Source organism: Leptinotarsa decemlineata, unplaced genomic scaffold, assembly GCF_025532065.1.
Source record: "Leptinotarsa decemlineata unplaced genomic scaffold, Ldec_3_MD MMD2_tig00078346_RagTag_RagTag, whole genome shotgun sequence".
In the NCBI taxonomy this organism is placed as follows: domain Eukaryota; kingdom Metazoa; phylum Arthropoda; class Insecta; order Coleoptera; family Chrysomelidae; genus Leptinotarsa; species Leptinotarsa decemlineata.
Genome location: NW_027412724.1, coordinates 5801245 through 5822338, shown reverse-complemented (window position 1 = coordinate 5822338; position 21094 = coordinate 5801245). Strand labels below are relative to the sequence as shown.

The window sequence follows — 21094 nt, the reverse complement described above, 5'->3', positions numbered from 1 at the left end:
AGACCAATTTCTCAGAGTCACGCCTGGCTAGGGCTCATAATGTCTTCAACTGTTTTTGTGTTGATATTCTTTGAAATACATTTTTGATGGGGTAATCAATTTCACCCGCTGTTAATTTTGGTATACAACCTTCTGCACTCTGAAAAATAAACAAATCTAAATCGGTAGAGAATATGTTGAAGTGAACTACATGACAAACTGATAAGTTCGTCTCTTTTCACTTTAGCAGTTTCAGTATTGATTTAGCTTTGTTCATTTTTCGGAAGTTAAATAGTTGATAATATTACAAGAGATGATTTTTAGTTGTGTTAGTTACTTGAAGTAACTACCAAAACTACTTCTTTAGAGAAAAATGAAAAACACATTCAATTCTAAAAACGCGGCATGAATCAAACACAAATGGAAATCAGATATCTTTTATAGCCTAACCTTATTACTTCAGGACTATTCAAATTGGAGTGTATGCATGGAGATATGTTGAAGGGTAGGAGATGGAGAGTAGGTTGAATTGTGACAAGGTTGTCTGCTTAGTGGTACTTTTGAATAATACCAAAAAATCATAAATAGTTTATTTGGTTCCGAAGATATGGGAAAAAAACTGAAAAATTCAAAATTCTATTTTGGGTGTATGTTCTCTTTTTATTCAGATATTGATAATATGTTTCGATCATTGTCACAGAAACTTTCAATCAATTTTTATCTTAATATAACTTTCATACAGGATGTTGTATTTATTTTTTATCAACAAATATTCATATACTGTAATAAGTGATAAGTCAGATAAATTATTATCATTTTATTAAAACGCTCCTATAATCGTTCGAATGGAAACAATATGTTTCTTCAAGTACTATAGCTGGTTTTAAAAAAAGTCATCAACATTTCACTACTCAAATACAAAAGCACCGAATACCTAAAATATGTTGATATTCGAACCGTCCTATTCCATTGATATTTTTTCACGTTTAACAAAACCAGAAGTTTGAAAAAACTTTAGTCTTGCCCCGATTTCAGGTAAGAATCACGGATCATGGGGTTCAGTGACTACTCGTATAGGCTAAGCATGATTCGTGGGTGTCAAACAGAAAATAGTCACTTCGAAACAATTGAATATTATGAAAAAATTAATCGGTGTTCGTGAAAATTGAGATGATGTTGTGTTCATTCTGTAGGAAGACTTTAATTTGAATAGTCCTTTCAACAAACCGTCAATGAGACAGTAGTATATCAGTCTTTTCCAGTGATCGAATCGAGACAAAAATGATGAAATATTGAAGACTAGTGTTTTTTTCTGGAAGTTCCAGGTGTATACCTGGAGATTGAAAGTTTTTCTTGTGAGTAATTTTTTATTAATATTCATACTCATTCTGGTTAACAGAAAAACGGATTTTGAATGGATTTAAAGTGATTTCTTTCTGCAATGAATTGGTCATATTTGAAAGTATTCGTGGTTGTTTCGGATGAATTTTTGGTACAGTTTGTAGCTGAAGAAAATTATTGTGCATGATCTACACATGTTTTTCTTTACTTTCTTCGAAAGTTCTTCACTTTCTATATAATGAAGGAAAAATATAAAACAATACGTTTCTTTTCAAAAACTAATCTTTTTTTTTGAATCTTTTTTTCATTCATTCATTTTTTTATTAAATCGACACACGGGTAACCCCTTTTAATGAGAATACATGAAAGTATGTATATCGCCACAGACATGACAAAAATTATTTTATGATACGATAAAATTATTAATAATGCAGACAGCGACTCTTTGGATGAAAATATAAATGTTGACTGTTCAAAAGATGAGTATATCAGGTAAATAAATACACAAACGGAGCATTATGTTACCAAAACTTCAAGAAGTGTATTCTTGGCAGGAAAATATTTGTGTATACATTTTTTGAGAGAGTATTTGAATGAAGTCAACGAGACACCAACAAATGATTGATATGATTTCAGTGATAGTAGAGACAAATCTTTGGAGTTTCGTGTGACAAAACCAAGTCACTGCAAGCTTTATTAACAATAAATCTCATATATGGAACAAATGAAAGCTGATCATCGACAATAATTTCAAGATCACGTATTTGTGAGACTCTACTTACTTACTGAGTTGAGTATAAAGGGGAAAGTTCTCGCTCAAAGTCAATGGCAGTCACTGGCATTTAATAAATTTTCAAATCATCCGTAAATAATAAATAGGTAGAATATGAGAACTTATCCGCAATATCGTTCATGAGAATGTTGAATAACAGAAGGCCCAGGTAGTAGCCCTCCGGATGTTAACAAAATTTGTTTCAGAAGAAAGTTTTCGATTTTTACAATTTAGAATCTGTTCGTCAAATAACTTGCTGGCTGAAAGTAACTTCTATGCTTGATCTACATATCTTTGTATCTTTGTTTTGGAATTAATTATTTTTTTCCTTCCTTTACCAGTTTCCCACATTTTTTTTGTATGAAGATGAAGAAGTAGAAAGCCAAAAAATCCATCTTGATACAAAAAATGTGGGAATCTTCCAAGTAGAAAGGAAGAAGTAGAAAGCCAAAAAATCCATCTTGATACAAAAAATGTGGGAATCTTCCAAAGAAAAGAATGAAGCAATCAATTTTTTCAAATAGTAACTCTATACATATATGTGTAGATTATGCAAAGAAGTAACTTTCAGACACTAAATTGAAGAAAAAGCCCCCCCCTGAAACAGCTACTTCCATATAAACATTGAATTACACGAAAGAAAATTTCTTTCAAAACAAATACTTTCATATGAACGCTGAATAATACAAAAAACACTTTTTTCCACTCAGTTTGTATTCCAAACATTCGTTATGGAATTATATCAGATATAGTTCACAGGATTTCAACATGATATACTAAATGAATTGTAAAATTTCGCTTACATGGAACACTGTCATCCTTACTGGTAGACATCGATGTTTTGCCATAAGACACTTGCCTTAGGGCTCTTCAGTACCAATCTGGATAATTTTATAAGAAAAAAACACACGATCCATTCATAAATTACGATTTTTTTTGTCACAGAATAAGTTTGATCTACCTTATTGAACTTTTTATTCTAGAGTTCGTGGTTGAATTTATCGTGCTACAGAAATCTGTTTGAACAATATCTGTCTGATATACATCCGTAAGGGATTGAATAATATTATTTTGGTGATGGAAGAAATTTGTGGTAGATGTTCAACCGGGTGACATTTTTACACAGCTCTTTTCAATTACAATATATAGAGCATTCATTTCGTGACGAATACATTTTGAAAACAAAAAAATCAAGCAGCATTTCACAGTAATACTGGAAGAAGCCAAAGTATAATTGAAATAATCCCTTCGCAAAAAGCTAAACGTCCTCGTCGGTATCCTATCGTTGAGGCTTTCACGTCAATTCTCCTTGCCTTACGGAGTGTACGCCGCAAATTGCTCGTAACGAATGCTATTCTGATGTAATTTTTCCAATAACGTCCAATTTTCGTTCAATATGGGTTTTCCAGCTCGCTCGTACACTCTCTTTAAAAACTGCTAAGTTAATAATCTAGAAAAATCGATACCAAGCATGAACTCAAAAGAATATATATGAGTTTGCCTCTCGTTTATTTTGTGATGCAGTTATTTACGTGTGGTGATAAAAGACTGGAATATATGTTGTACTTTTATTTTGAATAGAAGTTTTTTCAATGTTGCATATTTTGAATGACATATACTCGAAATGGAAAGTTGAACAGATTGATACAATGAAATTAGTGAAATTATAATTAAATGTAGGAGTTATATGGATAATATTCCAAAAATTTACTGTGAATACAGTTGATGTTGTTACGTTATCCGTAAAATTTTAGAAAAACTCCTAAAAGGTAGTCAACCAGGAATACATTTCAATTATCTTTCATATCACATACGAGTGCTGCTGCCACCATCGATGAAACGAGGAAACCTTTTGTTTGTAGCGATAGGAGCAATCGGGTACAAAAAAGGGATTGGAGAGTTTTTTTTATTCAGAAAATGGCTCGAATGTCTTGAACGGTGAATTTGTCGATTGCATATTTTACGCTTTAGGCGGTTTTGATTGATCAGTGTTCCTTTCGACAGTGATATTTGGTTTAATAATTCGTCGGATTAGATTATCAACTGTCGATTTGACTCTACGGAGGATTTTAGATATCCGTCCTATTTTTGGTGGAAAAGGAAGTCAACGTCTCGCGATTATTAGGGAATCGGTAACCGGAGGTGAGTTCTTATAATTTCACTAAGTTGAATAGGTTTCCTATATTTCATACAGCTCAAATTTCTATAATAAAATCACTACAATCATAAATATGATTTTCTAGGCGTTTAATCCCATATATTGAAATCATCTCGAGGGAATAAAAATTACTCGAAAGAGAATATATTCGCTGGTCGCAATACCGTTATATTCATGGTCGCCTCGTAAGGATATAATTAAGGAAGTGAACACCCGTTCCAGGAAGTGCAGTACTCCGTACAATCCAGAAATCTGGCTAAGTACCGCATAGCGGAATTTGTTTTTGATCATTTATTTTGCTTTCCGTAACTACATTTAGTATTCATCAACTGGGAACTACTCTCAGCGAATATTGTTTAAATGTTTTCTGTCATAAGTATTAGTTATGTAAGTTTTGCGTAATGTCTTTAGGGGACTGGACGAAGACTAGGTACAATACAGATCTCATCCACTCCTCTTCCTCCCTCTCATGAGAGTTTTCTAAGTGCACGAAACCCCCCCAACCATTTTAAATCTTGTTTCATTCATTATATATTTATAGATAAGCCAGTATATAATATATTTCTATTCAGTTCATTATCAATTGGTTACTTTTTAGAGTAGATCTTATAGATTCAATTTCTCTAATTTCTTTATTTTGAGTCGGGGTTAAATATATGAATCTATTGGCGCCCGTTAAAGTGACACCTAGTATTTCAGGAACTCACCCCTCTCTCCCTGTTCAGGCTAGCTGTGAGCATAACCCTTTACTTCACCTTGTTTACGTAACCATTTGGTATAGTTGTTTTTTTTGTACAGTTCAAAGCTGATAAATTACGTAACAATATAATTAGTATTGTTTGTAATATTCGGGATAAGTGAAAGAACAATCCCTTCTTCGGATAGAAGTTGATCACTGCCTTTTGACGTATCGTCTTGCAGACTATTCATAAATCATATGAGGCTTTATTGTGTTAGGAATCACAAGGTAAAAGGTAAGACCTCGTTAGTCTTTAGCTCGCACAAGTTTCTCAACTTCTGTGAGTTGTCGTTCGTATGGGGCGACAGCTGATTAACGGAAAAACAGATTTACGACAGATTTTAAACACATTTTCAAACAGATTGTGGCTTACTCCTATTCACACTCGACCAAATAAACCCAGTTTCTTACCGAAGCCGATTAGTTTAGCAAGAGTGCAGCTCTGCCAAACTGTGATACCTGATTCAGCCCCACATGGGGCAGGCATAAAGTATGTGCTCTGCTGTTTCATCATTTCCCAAACAGAGGCGATACACACTGTCTTCCGACAGTCCAAGTCTCTTCATATGATGATTCAGACGACAGTGACCTCTGAGAAGGCATGTTACATCTCTACTGTAGTCCAATCACTGTTTGGATTCAAGCTTCGAAGGGTGAATGATGAACGCCTTAGAGTGAGCTAATACTGGAAGAGTTTGCCAGAAGTCGATACATCTTCTTACCATCCAGGTATTCGATGTTTGTTTGGCAAAGCTTGAAGCGATCCCAATGACAGGTAGGTTTTGATCCAATAAAGCTGCTTGCAGCGCCCTCTTTTGCAGAGGAGTCGGCAGCCTTATTGTCATTCAGGTCAGTATGGCTAGGAATCCAGACCGGAGACAATTTTTTCAGTCTTCCTGTCTCGATTTTATGATATAGATTAGTGAGACCTAGTTTTTTCATTAACATTGCATTATTCAAAACAAGTTTTAGAAGTTCTCGTACCTATTGTAACGAATCTGAAGCCGACCCTGACCGATACGCCAGCCGACTCATCGAACAAACACATGAACTCACCGCGAAAGAATGCAACCGCCGGTAAAATTCTCGAAATGACCTTTACCGATATAAGCCCGTCTTCCCGACCCAAGAGGGCAGTTCATAAAGTGAATCGAGCGGCTAAACAAGAAATTCAAATAGTGGAAATGAATTGAGCGTTAGTGTTGTTAATAAATTAGTTTGTGATTATTGAAATATTGATGGAAGTAAATTTATTCAAGACAGTTAATTCATTAATTTACTAAAATACACTTCTGAAGATCCTTCCTGCTGAAACGAGATTTCAAACTATCAATAACCATTTGATAATTGGGAGGAAAACTTTCCACTAATTCTCTAGCCCTACTATTTGGAACTGTGGTTTGAAACAAGTATTAAAATTTATCAACGGCATCTATCTCAGAATCATCATGTATTTTCTTAAATTTCCCCCAGAAGAAAGCCAATCTCTTATATTGCCATTGAATTTCCCAAATTGTATAATAGATGATCCAAATTTTCTCATACCTGTTATTCCGGACTGCCTACTGGATATTCTACTTACTGCTGAAGCTCCGTCGTCTCCGACGTTGATTGCTTCTTCGGATTGTTCATATTCATATATCAATACCTTGAATCTTTTCGCATATGTCACATGAATCCATCTCTGATTCTAGTTCTTCCTTCAAGGCATCCCTACTACAAAATGGCGGAACATTTAATAATTTCCTGAAGAAAAACACATTAATATTGATATTTCTAAAAATATTCCGTTTTATCTGCCATATGGTAATTCCAACGACCCGATAAGGTTTGTTAAGTTATTTTTTGTTTATAAAAAAGACAAAAAATATCAGTACGCCAATGAACATCATTGTTCAGTTAGAATATTCCCATTTAGTTTTCGGTAGTACCACGTAGTAGAAAGGTACCACGTCAACAATCTCTAAAATTGTCAATTCTCGTCCATTGGAAGAAAAACTTGAAGCGTTTTTTATTTACGATGCGACGCGTAACATTCACGAGACCGAAATGGACGTTTTCCGAATCGTCCTATCTGCAGAAAATATTTGAGGTAAATTGTATCCAAATTCAAAACTACCGGTAGCGTACATAACAAAAAGCTTCCAGGTCATCCGTCCATTCCGGAAGAACATCAAGTGCAAATAATTGGTGAAATGGTAGTAAATCCTGAACAGTCTACTTATTCCATCGCGAATGTTTGTGAGGTGTCTCCTTCTACTGTGTGGAGACTTTTGAAGAGGAATAGGTATCATCCATACAAAATTAAAATGGTACACCAATTAATTGAAAATGACCCAGATCGAAGAACATAATTCTGCGAAATCATGACGGAAACCATTGCAAGGCATCCTACCTATCTTCACAATATTTGTTTCAGTGACGAATGACAAAATTGCCGTTATTGAAGTGACACCAACCCTCACGTTTCCCAGTAAACACATAGCCAATATCCAGAAAAAATTAACGTTTGGGCAGGAATATTGGGAAACCATAGTGTAGGACCTCTATTTATTGATTGAAAGTCAAAAGGGGAACTGAATTTGAATATGCTGGAAACTACTGTTGACCCTCTCGTCACTGAAATCATCGAAGAAAATCCTAATGAATTCGATATGGACATTGTATTCCAACAAGATGGAGCACCACTACATTACTCCAGACAAGTAAGAAACTATTTCGAAACTACTTTTCCCAGTCGTTGGATTGGCCGTCGAGGACCTACAGAATGGCCAGCCCGCTCGCCAGATTTGACACATTTGAACTTTTTTATGGGGTTATTTGAAGCAAAAGATGTACGAAACTGAACCTGTTTTAATATTGGATATACGGCAATAATAAATATTTGTAGAGATATTGACGTTTCTGTGCTATTCTAGCATCTTCTGAACTGACCTTAAGCTTATTACCTCATATTATGTAGTTAAATGTCAATGTATTCAGGCAATTATTTAAAGTGCCGAAATTTTGTAGTAGTTGAAGATATTGACATTTTATTGTAGGGTTGTAAAGCATTTGTCAGGAGCTTTAAAAAGATGTGTCACAGTACCCCCCTTTCCGTTTAATCTTTGTCCTAGATGGCGCCCAGTCGCCATCTTGAAAGTTTCATCTGTCAACTTCACTTCAAAATAAAGTATTCATGCATTCATTTCATTATTCCAAATTTCAATTTTTTGTGTTGACCCGTTCGAAAAATAATAGAGGGGGACATTAAAGAAAAGCACACTATATAATAAGCTACCCGCTCACCTACAAATCAAAAATTCTTCGGTCTCAACTCGAACACGGTTTCCAAAATCGTTTGTAAATTTTTAATGTTGCAAAAATAACAATCAGGATAAATAAAAATGTACAAAAATCAATTGTCAACTTCAAAAAGTACTTCCGTTGACAACCTCTCAAATCTGGATATGCAGACTGAAAATGAAAAATATCCCATATAGCCTCTCTTAATTGATCCACCTTCTGGAATAACAGCTACTGCAGCTCGCTTCATTATTTCTATTGGCGTTTTCCCTCTTTTCGTTTATAAATAAAATCAGTATACTTCTCTGTTGAAAATCTGAATGTGCAGTGAAAAATACAATCAGCACTATCCCCCTTAGTATTTATCAGTTTTAACCCCACAGGCTTTTGATCTAAATTCGTCATAATTGGAATACCTGACTCTTGTAAAGGAGTAATGCTACTTAGCTACTTTGTAGCTAAGTGAGGGTGATGACATCTCCTTTTACGCAGATGCAATATATTGGATCGACAGAGAAAATAAAAACGAGGCTCCGTAACGCTAATTGCACACACACCGATTTTGGACGGCCGACTTTGTACCGGTCGTCCAAATTCCAATAGTGAACCACATGTGGGAACGGGACCTTGCACACATGCCTACCGGTGATCGTCGCCGGTAAAATACCGGTGAGCAGCCGTCCACTGCCACTGTATCGCAGTACCGCAGTAACGGGAAGTAGTGGCGTACATGACTAAATACACTCTTGCATACTCACCGGTTTTTTACCGACCATTCCAGTCTCGAATGCTCGGTGAAATTGTAGTTACTACGGATAAACTTCGTTTTGGTAGTGCGTGCTAATTTCAACAACAAAGCAACTGATTGTTTGACCGATAAAAATCTGGTGAGTGTGCAAGCACCCGCTACCAATAAAATATCGGCCGATTTTATACTGGCCGTCCAAAATCTGTGTGTGTGCAACTAGCGTTACGCGGTCAAACAATCAGTTGCTTTGTTGTCGTAATTAGCACCCACTACCAAAATGAAGTTAATGCGTAGTAACTACAATTTCACCGAGCATTCGAGACTGGAATGGTAGTTTACCGGCGACGATCACCGGTCGGCGTGTGTGCAAGGTTCCGTTCCCACATGTGGTTCACTATTGGAATTTGGACGACCAGTACAAAGTCGGCCGTCCAAAATCGGAGTGTGTGCAACTAGCGTAAGGTGGTCAGTTGCAAAGCCAAGCTTCGACATCGGCAACTGACGATATTTGCTCTCTGTTTTTCGATGCAGCTTTTACTGCAAGGCAAACTAGTTATAAATTAGAGCTCAAACACAACAAATGTATACATAATTCAACACCATACAGCGCAGTTTCAATAAGTCGGTGATGGTCTCACGAACCACACATGCATTGCTGTACTTAACTGTCCTTTATTCGAGGATTGAGTCCCCTGTTGAACCCATGGATGGCGTCTTCGTAAGGGAAACTATCATCGCTTTTGACTAACTTAGGCTTGTCATCTAAGGACAGATGAGTCGTCCAGCAATGAATTCGTGGTACAGCCTAGCACCATTAGCGAGACCTATGGCGGGTCTAAACAGTGCTCTCTTGTGTTGAATCATAAATGTTTTGTGTTTCTGCTTCTGTTCACAACTACTTTGTGGCTGTCAAAATATCAAAATGGTCATCTTTACTCTACATCTACAATATCTCAATTGATTTCAAGTGGAGACGTTTATGACCTAAAACGACATCCAGTGAATTTCAGTTTAAAAAAATAGTAGCTACTTGCACTTTTTACCCCTGGTACTTTTATCCTCGGCCTACCCAACTTTCACTATTTCGACTGATACTTAAATTCGAATCAGTGTGAAAACTCTGGAACAGATTGTAAATATATTTTATGCTGATTTTGTTAAAACAGATCTAGGAGCACACTGATGGGCGGAAATATATTAATAAGAAAATATTCAAGTAGAAATGTTAACTTTATTTCAGTAAAAGTTTCTACTTTATTTATTTTACGTTACTTTTTATCAGATTCGATGTTCCTCGGATTATCTTTCCCAATATTTGTACGAGATAAGATAAAACATTAGTCAGTAAAGACTAAACATAGTTCGTCATAATAGAGAGAATAGACAACCCATTTGTGTTGAAATTGTTGGAGAAAAGAAAGTAATGTTCTGAGTTGTTTGGAAAAAATAAGGTGTGTACTAATATATTCGCTTGTTTCTCTGCTTATATTCAAAAAGACATATATGATGGAGGTAGATTTACTCGCAGCTAATAAAATATATTATGCTTGAGCTATATTCAGAGGAATTGCCAATTGTGACACATATTTCAAACAAACACACTGTTTCGATCGGTGACAAGGGAGTGTTTCGCCGAGCAAACAAAATGAAACTTCGATAGTGATTGTTTGTATTTTTAATTTACTTTCGAATATTCAAATAAAATATCAGTTTAGCATATTTCTATATTCAGAAAATTTTATCTCTTTCTATATTCAACTTTCATTATATAAAGAATCGTCTAATGCAGAGTACTTACATATAAAAAACATCTTTAGAAAAGGAAACCGACATCAAACGTAAAATCAATATATTTTTCTAAAAGAAAAATGTTGTTTTATTCAGTAATTTTGTTTATCAACAAAAAGAGCTGATACTTTTATAGGGTAGGTACTAGGTACTTATCTTGACTTTTCAGAGACCTAAATCTGCCTGTGTCTTCAGAATGTAAAATCACCTATTCTGTTCATTTTTCAAATGTGAATAATGTAGCCACTTTCGAGACGAAAAATTCAAAATAGTTGATTTCAATTCTGAAGATGGAGCCAAATTCAGGTATCCAAAATGACAAAATAAGTCCCCTTTAAAATTCACATTTTTTTTATGAGGAGAGTATTATTGAATACCATTAGTGACTGATGAAGAGTACATTTTTCTTTGAGGACAATATATTGCAGTACCTTATCGGGGTAAACTAGAAGTTTGCTCTCTCAACACCTGTATCAAGCTTTCAGTTACTAATTCGCATTTTCTGACGAATTTCTCGATATCAATGTTAGTTTATTCCACACCATCTAAAAGTAGATATTTCAATCAAAAAGTAAGAATAACTTCTTTTTGCACAGATATTCAGGGCTGAAAACGAGGAATTTTTCAAGTTCAATGTTGAACTAAAATTTTATATCGAATATTTTATATTGAAAAACTAGATCATATTCAGAACACGAAAAGGTTTTCACCAAACATTGTTAAATCCAAGAATTTTTGTAATAGAAATAATCAAAAATAAAAAACTCGTTTATCCAATTCCTCTCAGAAAATTTAATGCTGTGGAAAAATGGTTCGTACATCGGTTGTAGATGTTTATAACCTCTTTTCCTAATTCAATTCTTTTCAATTGAAGTTTTGATTTCATTTAAAATGAAAAACCCCATTTTATCCCTCTTATCTGTGAAATTTGCATTACTTATTTCTTTATGACTATTTTAATGCTCAGATGAGTTGTTTTTTTTATGGTTAATATAATTTTCTCTTCATATTTATGGCAGTTATTGCACTTATTGTAATCGTTTGCACTGCATCTACCAGATTTTCGGATAATTTTTGACAATGGAAGTATCCATTTTCTGTGATTCATTCTTATTTGACTAATTTGGTTGATTAGTATGTTTTTGATCAATATAATTTGATATTCAATATTCGGAAGCAAATTCATTGGGTAAAGGTACCTTTATAATGAGAACTTTTGCTGGTTTTTTCGTTCATATGATTCAACTGAATTCCTGATTTTCTTTATTTCAATGTAAACAACTCGCACAATGTTTGTTTGAAAGTGGTTGATAATGTTTCATGGTGAATTTTACTAGTTACTACCTCCATCACTTTAATGAAATGAATAAAAAAACCTTCGTCTAATTACCACTGGTAGATTTTATTTATACGACCGGTTTCGGGTTTGACCCCATTATCAGTTTTATACCTTATCATTGGGTCAAATATGAAACCGGTCGTATAAATAAAATCTACCAGTGGTAATTAGACGAAAGTGTTTTTATTCATTTCATTAGAGTGATCATGAATTACCATAAAATAAACATGTCAACAATCACACATAATACTACCTCCATGTCTAATATGATTTGAACTCTCTGAAAGAACAAATAAATTGAAAATTAAAATGAAAAGCTAAAATTAACAATTATATCAAGCAATAAAGCGTGAAATGAAAATGAAATAATTGAAAATTGAACAATTAAAAATGTTAGTATCGACAATTGTCTTCGGGTGGTAACTGGACTATTCCTCCAAGAGATGACTATTCATAGGCCATTCGAAGGCTCTCTCCTATCCCCTCTTTCTCCTCTCCGCTTTACTGGTTCAGCGGGAGATGAACGTTTTTTCGCTTGATTAAAGGTTTCCATATGTTGCGTATCCCCACGGTAGCTTGGCTGAATGCGTCGTTGGACAACATATACGCAGTTTTATTGAACTTCCTCTCAAACCGGTTCACGTCCCTGTGGATGATCACATCTTGAGACCACTTGATGGTATGTTAATAAGTCCAATCATGCTCTGATATTCCCGATTTGCTAGTTTCTCCGCGCTGTGTGTTTCTCTTGTGCAATGCGGACTTTCAATGTCCCCTTAGTTTCATCGATATAGGATTTGCTCACTCACAGGATTTTGAGAGGCTGCTCCGATGTAGGGAAGAGCAAGCACTGGTTGTGATGGCTTCTCTTCCTTGTGAGGCTCTTGCTGTCTTCTACATCACTTTGGAGTAACCATTCCGTTGAAGATATTTTTTGATGATCCCTAGTTTCTTCTTGAGACCTTCCTTTCTCAAGACGCTTCAAGAGCGGTGCCTGTGTAAAAGTAGCGATTAATGTTGGATTTGAATCGCTGAAAGAACATTCTCTAAATGAAAGAGTTTTTGGATAGTGAAGTTTGAAGTGTACTGAGTTGAACCTCGAAACCTATCACAGAGCCCGAAGGCACGATCCAATAGAGTCTTGATGAATCCTCTTTTGGTGGATTGATGGTGATTCGTGATTTAGATACTGTCGTGTGAGTGGATATTCGGTGTACGATATTTCCCATTTAATGTTGGCTCTCTTCACCAATACGTCCAAGAATGGCAATTCGTTGTGGATTTTCTTCTTTATTGTGAAGGTGAAGAAGAGTTTTACGCTGTTGATGTGCTTCAGAAAGGTGTCTAGTAATGTTTTCCATGGTTTCATACTATGAAGGTGTCATCAACGTATCTCAATCAGATTTGGGGCTTCAATGTATACAGTTTCAAACCACTCCATATATATGTTGCCATAACTGGTGATAGTGACGATCTCATTGGCAGTCCCTCATCTCGCGTAAAGAATTCGTTCTTCAGTTCCGTACACACCATCCTAGTAAGTCTATGATTGCTTCTATAGGTGAGTTCGTTCTTTCTTCCAAGTCCTCGTCTTCGGTTAGTTTCCTCTGTATGAAGAAGAAGCATTCCACTTCTTCTGCAGGAATGTTGGTGTAAAGGTTTTTTACGTCGAAATCAATCAATTAATCTTGATCCGTGACTTCAATTGCCTCTAGTAATTCGAAAAAATTCATCGAACTCTTCGCGAAAGATGAAGTTTTTCCTTGTAGCGATTGTATAGTTGAAAGTAAAAATCTGTTTGAGTAGCTGAATTTCTGGAACTAATGATCAGTCTGAGTGAAATACCCTTCTTGTGGATTTTGGGTAGTCCATACGGGTGAGGGATAGACTTGATGTTTCTTCAAAGGCTGGTACAACTTCCTGTCAATCGATGCAGTAGGGTCCCGTACAATCTTCGTGTATTGTCTCTTCTGAAAAACATCTTAGATCTTCTGCTCGTAAAGATTGGTATCTATCACAACAGTAGCGTTTTCTTTATCTGCAGATAGGACTTTGATGGTGTTATCTCTCCGTAAGCCGTTCAGAACTCTTTGTTATCCATCGCTGATATTAGATGTTGAAACTGGTTCTCAAACCAGCTGTTCTCTAATTTTCCATCTAAATTCTTCCGCCTCGGTCTGACCAATAAGAAAACTAGTGGATTTCACTGCAAAGTGAGCACAGATGTTGGTGCAACGGCAAAGTTGAGACTTTTCCGTAACAACCTCTGTTGATGACGTTGGCGGCATCGTGGTTGTCCTGTTTTTGTTGTTCATTTGGACACATTTCAATTTCGAATTTTTTCGCTTATTTTCATTTTTTCATAACTTCATTTCACGTTTTATTGCTTAATATAATTGTTACTTTTAGCTATCCATTTTAATTTTCAATTTATTGGTTCTTCTAGAGACTTCAAATCATATTATATTATAACAGACAATGGAACCCGAACTAGTAAAACTCACAGAATCCTATAAGAGAAAAATTTAAAAACTCTAGGGAAAAAGATGAAATTGAATAACAAATTTGCACATTGTATAATGTAAGAAATGGCTTTTTGACAAAAAAATTGACTTCTTTTTTATTTATGATGCACTGTTCTTTCTTTTTTATGCCTCAGTTCTCATACTCAATGCCTTGTATACTAATCATATTTTTGTCATTTTAGGATGTTACGTGTAGTAATTTTGGCAGCCTTTGTTTGTCTAGCAGTTGGACAGTCGAACAATACCAAATTTCCATTTTGTAAATTATGCAAATGTGAAACGGATGACGACGTATCTGCTAATGTTACTTGTACTACGGATCAAAGAAATTATATCTTTGAAAATAGCTTCTGGTTTAATCAGAGCACTAATGAATCGTACGCCTACAATGCTTTGAATTTTCAGAATAATCAGTTTTTGAATTTGTCTTACGTTTTTCCCAAATCAAATCTGACCTATTTAGATTTATCTAATAATGCCATCTATCGAATAAGTGATGGTGTTTTTCAAAATCTACAAAAGATGATCACCTTGATACTGAGTTACAATGGTTTGGAAATGATTCATCCTGATGCTTTTAAGGTAAGGTAAATATGTACCTACTTAGTATTGCATATTGACAGGTATTCTTTTTCTTTTAAGTTGCTCAATATTTATTGTCAGACTAGTCAAAGGTTAAGTTGTGTTATAGTGGGTCTAATCTTTAGAAAAAAGTGAAAAAAATCAAAATCAGTTGTTTTTTTTCTGATTGATTCGGCCGTTACTCGATAAAGATCCATAGTAATTGCGATTTGATCTCCACAAACATAATTTAAGAAATATATCACGACATGTTTCGCTAACACAGTAGTTTTTCCAACAATGATTTGAATACGTTGTTTCAGTCCAAGATGTAATTTGGATGTAATGAATGCTCTGAATATACTTCTTATTAGATTTTATACTACTAATAAAGTTCTTAACTAGTCGATATCTGAATTGAGTCTAGAATCATGTGCCCAAGTGAGCCAAGTGAGCCAAGAATGACAGCCTTCTGCATCTGTCCGGCTAAAATTTCTGCCTTAGTGCGGCAAGCCGTTATGATTTTAAGATTCGAGAGTAGAGAGGACATCATTCCATCAAGAACTCCAATAATCAGAACAACCATCTTGACAGAGTGATCTGGATAGAGTCTGCGGAGTTCGAAGAGAAAATCTCGATATTTTATCCGTTTTTCCTCCTCTTTTCTGACGATATTCGTCTCGCCAGGAACTGAAAACTCCAGGACAAATATCGTTTTGCTCTAGTGGTCGAGAAGGACCACATCAGACGTATTAGCTTGTATAAGCCTGAGGGTGGGAAACGAAAAGTTCCAATAAATTCGGCACTTCTCGTTCCCCACAACGGATTCAATATGCCCCGAAGCGTAGGGTAACACCGGTGTCTCGTCAATACCGTAAGAGTGCCGTATATGGTAATATAGCACTCTTAGGGCCGCGTTATGTCGATGAATATAAGCCGAGACCGCATATGCTGGACATGCTGATAGCAAGTGCATTAGGGTCTCGGACGCCTCGCGGCAGGCTCTGCACCTTGTGTCAGTAACCTCTAAACCCATCACGCGACTGCGGTAGACTAAGGTGTTGAAGACACCATCCTGGCAAGCCATGATGAACCCTTCAGTTTCCGACTTCAGCCCACTCGGCCTGAGAAAAGCGAACGTTAGGCGCTTTGATAAACCAAGGTCTCCAATGTTATTGAATAACACCCCATACATTGGCTTATTCTTGTGTCTCCGCAGAAGTAAGGTGATTTTTGCGGCTTTTATCTGAGCTTTTTGCTGAATGGGTTCCAACTCGGTGACAGAGTTGTGATCACCTCGTTCATAGTCGAAAACAGCTGATGAACTCGGTATTATTATTATTAATTTCCTGCTTATTTTTATTTTTAGTCTTTTTTATTTTTTTCACTTTGTAGTAATTTTCATTTTGCATCTTGATTATTATATTCGTTTTATTGTATTTTAATTTCACGTTTTATTGCTTGATGTAATTGATATTTTAGCTATTCATTCTCATTTTATGTGTTCTTTCATAGATTTCGAATTAAACTTGAATCATATTAGACAATGGAAGTCCGAAGTGATAAAATTCTTTTCATGTTCATGTTTTAAGATAATTTTGGGATAGATTCAAAAAGTTATCGAATACCTTGTGTTAATAAAAATGAACTGTAATTTCGTTCATTTTCAGGGAGTTTATATGGAAGGGATGCTGATGCCTCTCCGAAGTCTAAAAGAAATTCGATTGGATCACAATAAACTTCATACTTTGAATCAGGATCTGTTTGAACATTGCACCGACATTGAAATATTGGATCTTAGTCATAATCCAATCGAAACCATCGATCATCACACCTTATTAGCCATAGACAGTTTGCCCAACTTGAGAGTAAGTGACATACGTTCATTTTGATTTGGGGAAAGTAAGATATTGTATATTCTTTTATTCATTTATAAGTAGCGTTTCACGTCCTATTCGTTTTTAGTAAGTCATCATTTTAAAAAACTGATTCGAATTTGGATAAATTCATCGAAAAGTGTAGATGCAGAATACATATGTTGCTATATTTATGAGTCTTGAACTGTTCTTTGGTCTAATGATAATGGTCTTGCACATTTATACCCATTTGTACCCAAGTACAGTTACTTCATACTATTTTATAACCAAATATTCATGTTACAGTATATGATATACGGAGTGTTTGTTACTGTGTCACCAATTGAATGAAGATTGCTCACGATATTTAAAACTGAACTTTGATGGAAAATACAGGATATTGAATTCTCAAAGTTTTCCAATTGAAACAGATTTTATTCTGCAAAATTTCTATATGTACTTTATTTGAAAATTATATACATTAAGCATTACGGTAATAATGCATTATATATTGATGTAGATTGTCATGATTGCATGGAAATACCTTGTACAATTCTCAAAATTGTTGACATATCTGAAATGTATTGGCATTTCGGATGTTTTTCTTTAAAATTTCAGATTTTTGACAATCTGTATATTCATTCATTTGGAAAATACTCACAAAATGAAAAGCAAACGTATTTTATTTATATTTTGAGGTTTATAAACGTCGTGGAATATTGCTGACATTTTACTAATAAAAATAATGTAATGATACTTCACAATATTTTCTTTGCATACGATAGTTTAATTGAATTTACAAATATTTTTGTTTTTCCATATCTATTTCAAAAATATCGAATTTGTTTTATAGGAGTTATATCTGCAATATACTGAAATCAACACGTTGCCAGAAAATATGCTGCACACCCCCAAATATCTCAGGATTCTAGATTTATCTGGAAACACACGAATAGATAAAATTCCAAACACCTTAATTCAAGCACGTAGTTTGGAAAAATTTTATTTGAATAATACTGGTTTTGTTAATTTAACTGAGGATAAGTGAGTATTAAATGATTTGATGTGTAGAATACGTACCATACGCAATAAACATGACAACGAAACCATAACAATTTCCGTTATCACGAACTGCGCCAACATTAGTTTTTGAATTTTTGAATTCTATATAATAGTTTTATAAAAATATATTTTGAAATATGAACTAGATGAAACTTATTACTACTAGTTGATTAAATATTAAAATTAATGACCATAACCTCGAAATATTTTGAAAAAACCTCAATATTTTATAATAACTATTTATTCAACAAATATACTCACTGCAATAAATTGAGTGACTGTTACAAGATTGGTGACGGTTGAACGTTCTTTCATGAAACCGTGTTGATTGGGGCTAATAATGTTTGTAACTGTAACCATAATTCAAAAAAATCATACCTCAATTTAGTTTTTGAATTGATATTGTAAAAAAATACTCTCTCTGGATATCTGTCACTGTTTATATCAGTATCTTCTTCAGAACTACTTTCATTGGAAACAGCTCTTTTCAATAATCTTTTCAGTCAAAAACAAGGAGTCATCAAGACGTTTGCAGAGGAAACCCGCAGGATTTGCGGGCTCATTATATAGGATGCTATTTCAAAAACTAAATTAGGGGACAGTTTCTTGAAATATGATTAGCATGATGTCGAATATGGTCTCTTAAGGCCATTCAAATATCTCTACAAGCAGACTGCTCCATTTCTGTAACTCTTCTCATACCAAAAAATCACATGTTCACTAAATTCTGAAACACCCGGTATATGTATTTACAGTCACATTTAGACTCAAAGTGGAATTTCTGGGAGTGCCATTAAAAAAAACAAAGTTTAGTGTGGTTTCTTGAAAATTGCAATGGTTACAACAATTTCAAAGATTATGTCACAGAGACATTCTGGCGTGTTTCAACACTGTTCCTGTTTAATTTTTATAGCTCTAGTATAGTATGTGGGAATATGCTGAATTGTAAGTTTTTCGAGAGTATAATTTTGATTTTCAATCTTAACAGGGTCGTGTTATAGTCAAGAGCATTTTCATCATTTACTGGCCATCCGCCTCTGCTTCGCACGAGTAGCATCGTTACAAATCAATTCACACAAAATATATTGCATATGAACCTTAATCTCCCTCTTGAATCACTCCGTCCGTACACTGAAAAACAAATGAAAATCCGTTTGATAGGTTTTGAGTTTTTCGCGTTCAGACAGACAGACCGTCAGACAGACTTCGTTTCATGATATGCTATGATAGTTATGTAATATATTCGAATAAGGATTCTCAAACGATGATAAATATGATAAAAATCATGAAATCTAGTGTACTTTGATAATGTATGCAACTGTTACTAATACTATGTAACTTAATGTTGGGCACAATTTTCAGCGGATTTCCAGAAATTCCATCTCTGAAAACTCTGCACTTGTGCCGTAATCAACATTTGAGTGTTATAGGCCAACACTCCTTGAGCAAGTTGACTGGTTTGGAAGAATTGCGTCTCAGTTACAACATTGATTTGAGCAGTATCCATCCAAAGGCGTTAGCCAGATCACTTAATGGTGGCGCAGTATGGCCACCAATCAAAAAGGTAGGTTTGTTCAATAATCATTTTTCATGGTAAAAACTTGTATTTTGATAAGTAAAATTGGATTGTCTGGTGTTAAGTGTATCTATTGAAATATTTCATATCCCACCACACGAGTTTTGCTGAGCAAGTTAGCATGATCAGATAATTGAAACTACCGTACTGTATTTTTTGTTCATTTGGATGATTTTGATTTTAGTAATGAGGCTCATGAAATTATTCTTACTACTTATTAATGTGCTGATTTGATCCTCATGTTGATGACATGTCATTATGATAACTTCTATTTGCCTAGTTGCTACTTATATTATTATTATGAAAGAGAGTACAAGATAGCTGTTTGGAAGGGACCTCTCTTTGTTGCTATCTCGAAATTTCCCAGCATTTCTTATTTATTATGTGTCTATTCTCCAACGCAAGTTGAAAAAGAAATAATATTTCTCAAACCTATGAAGCGAAATATGTGAAACATTCTCTTCGAAACGCTTATAGTCCAGTCATTAAATGGTTCGGTAAAGAAAACGTTTCTTCTCTTATCTATATGCTGGATCTGAATTTCTGCCCTATATATACTGAAGATATGCAAGCAACCTTTGTACTTGATGAATCCGTCAAAATGTGTGGGAAAACGCTTAATAACATTCTTTTCCATATTGAAAGCTAAGCAATAATGAACATTTTTAAGGAATGAATTTTTGTTCATAATTTTCGATAGTTAGGCCAGTGAAAATATAGGTTATTTGGATCGGAAGACTGAAAGAATATATTTTCAGTCGAATATCAAACTCCATAATTCTCTCATAGAACCGAGTTTAACAATGAACTCTGTCACCTTTTGAATGTATGAAACCTTCCACTCCATTTTGGAGTTCGATAATTTTATAGTATATTCATATAAGAAACCATAAGGAACTTTTATCATACTATGAAGTGAAAAATTCGAGTTGTATACAAAATAATCAATTATGAAAAATGCATTCTTCTTCATAAACCTATCTTGTGACTTTGTGACAGGAGACATTACTTTACAAGATTTCTGAATATTGTCTGTCAAATATTTTCCACATATCATTTCCAAGTAGTAGTTCAAAATATTCATAAAACTGCTGATGAGGTATGTAAAAATCAAATGTTCATCAGTTATAAAATTAACTTTTCAAATAAAATTCAAAATAATGATTTCTCTCAGTTTTCCCATACTGCTGCAATCTTCAATATGATTTATTTATAGAATATATAGTTTCTGAAGGAAAGCCTTCGATGAAAATAAGGAACTACATTTAGTCCCGATTTCAACTGCTACTAATCTGAGTTGTTTGTAGTGTCACCATTCAAGTTCATTTTTCAGTCCCTCTACTAGAACTAGATTATGAACGCTAT

The 21094-nt window shown here is 34.6% G+C and overlaps 1 protein-coding gene across 3 annotated transcripts in view; it reads left to right on the top strand.

Moving 5' to 3' along the window:
- Positions 1 to 1054: 1054 nt before the first annotated feature.
- The window catches only part of LOC111507362 (CD180 antigen), a 30736-nt gene continuing 10696 nt past the window's right edge, over positions 1055 to 21094 (top strand). For 2 of the 3 annotated variants that reach the window (XM_074185848.1, XM_074185846.1), the window contains exons 1-5: positions 10324 to 10473; positions 14857 to 15256; positions 16906 to 17103; positions 17945 to 18135; positions 19516 to 19717. In XM_074185848.1, the coding sequence (XP_074041949.1) occupies positions 14858 to 15256; positions 16906 to 17103; positions 17945 to 18135; positions 19516 to 19717 (990 nt within the window). In that variant the 5' untranslated portion in view covers positions 10324 to 10473; position 14857. Of the gene's footprint in view, positions 1335 to 10323; positions 10474 to 14856; positions 15257 to 16905; positions 17104 to 17944; positions 18136 to 19515; positions 19718 to 21094 lie in introns of those variants that run through there. The other variant, XM_074185847.1, reaches the window with a different exon arrangement.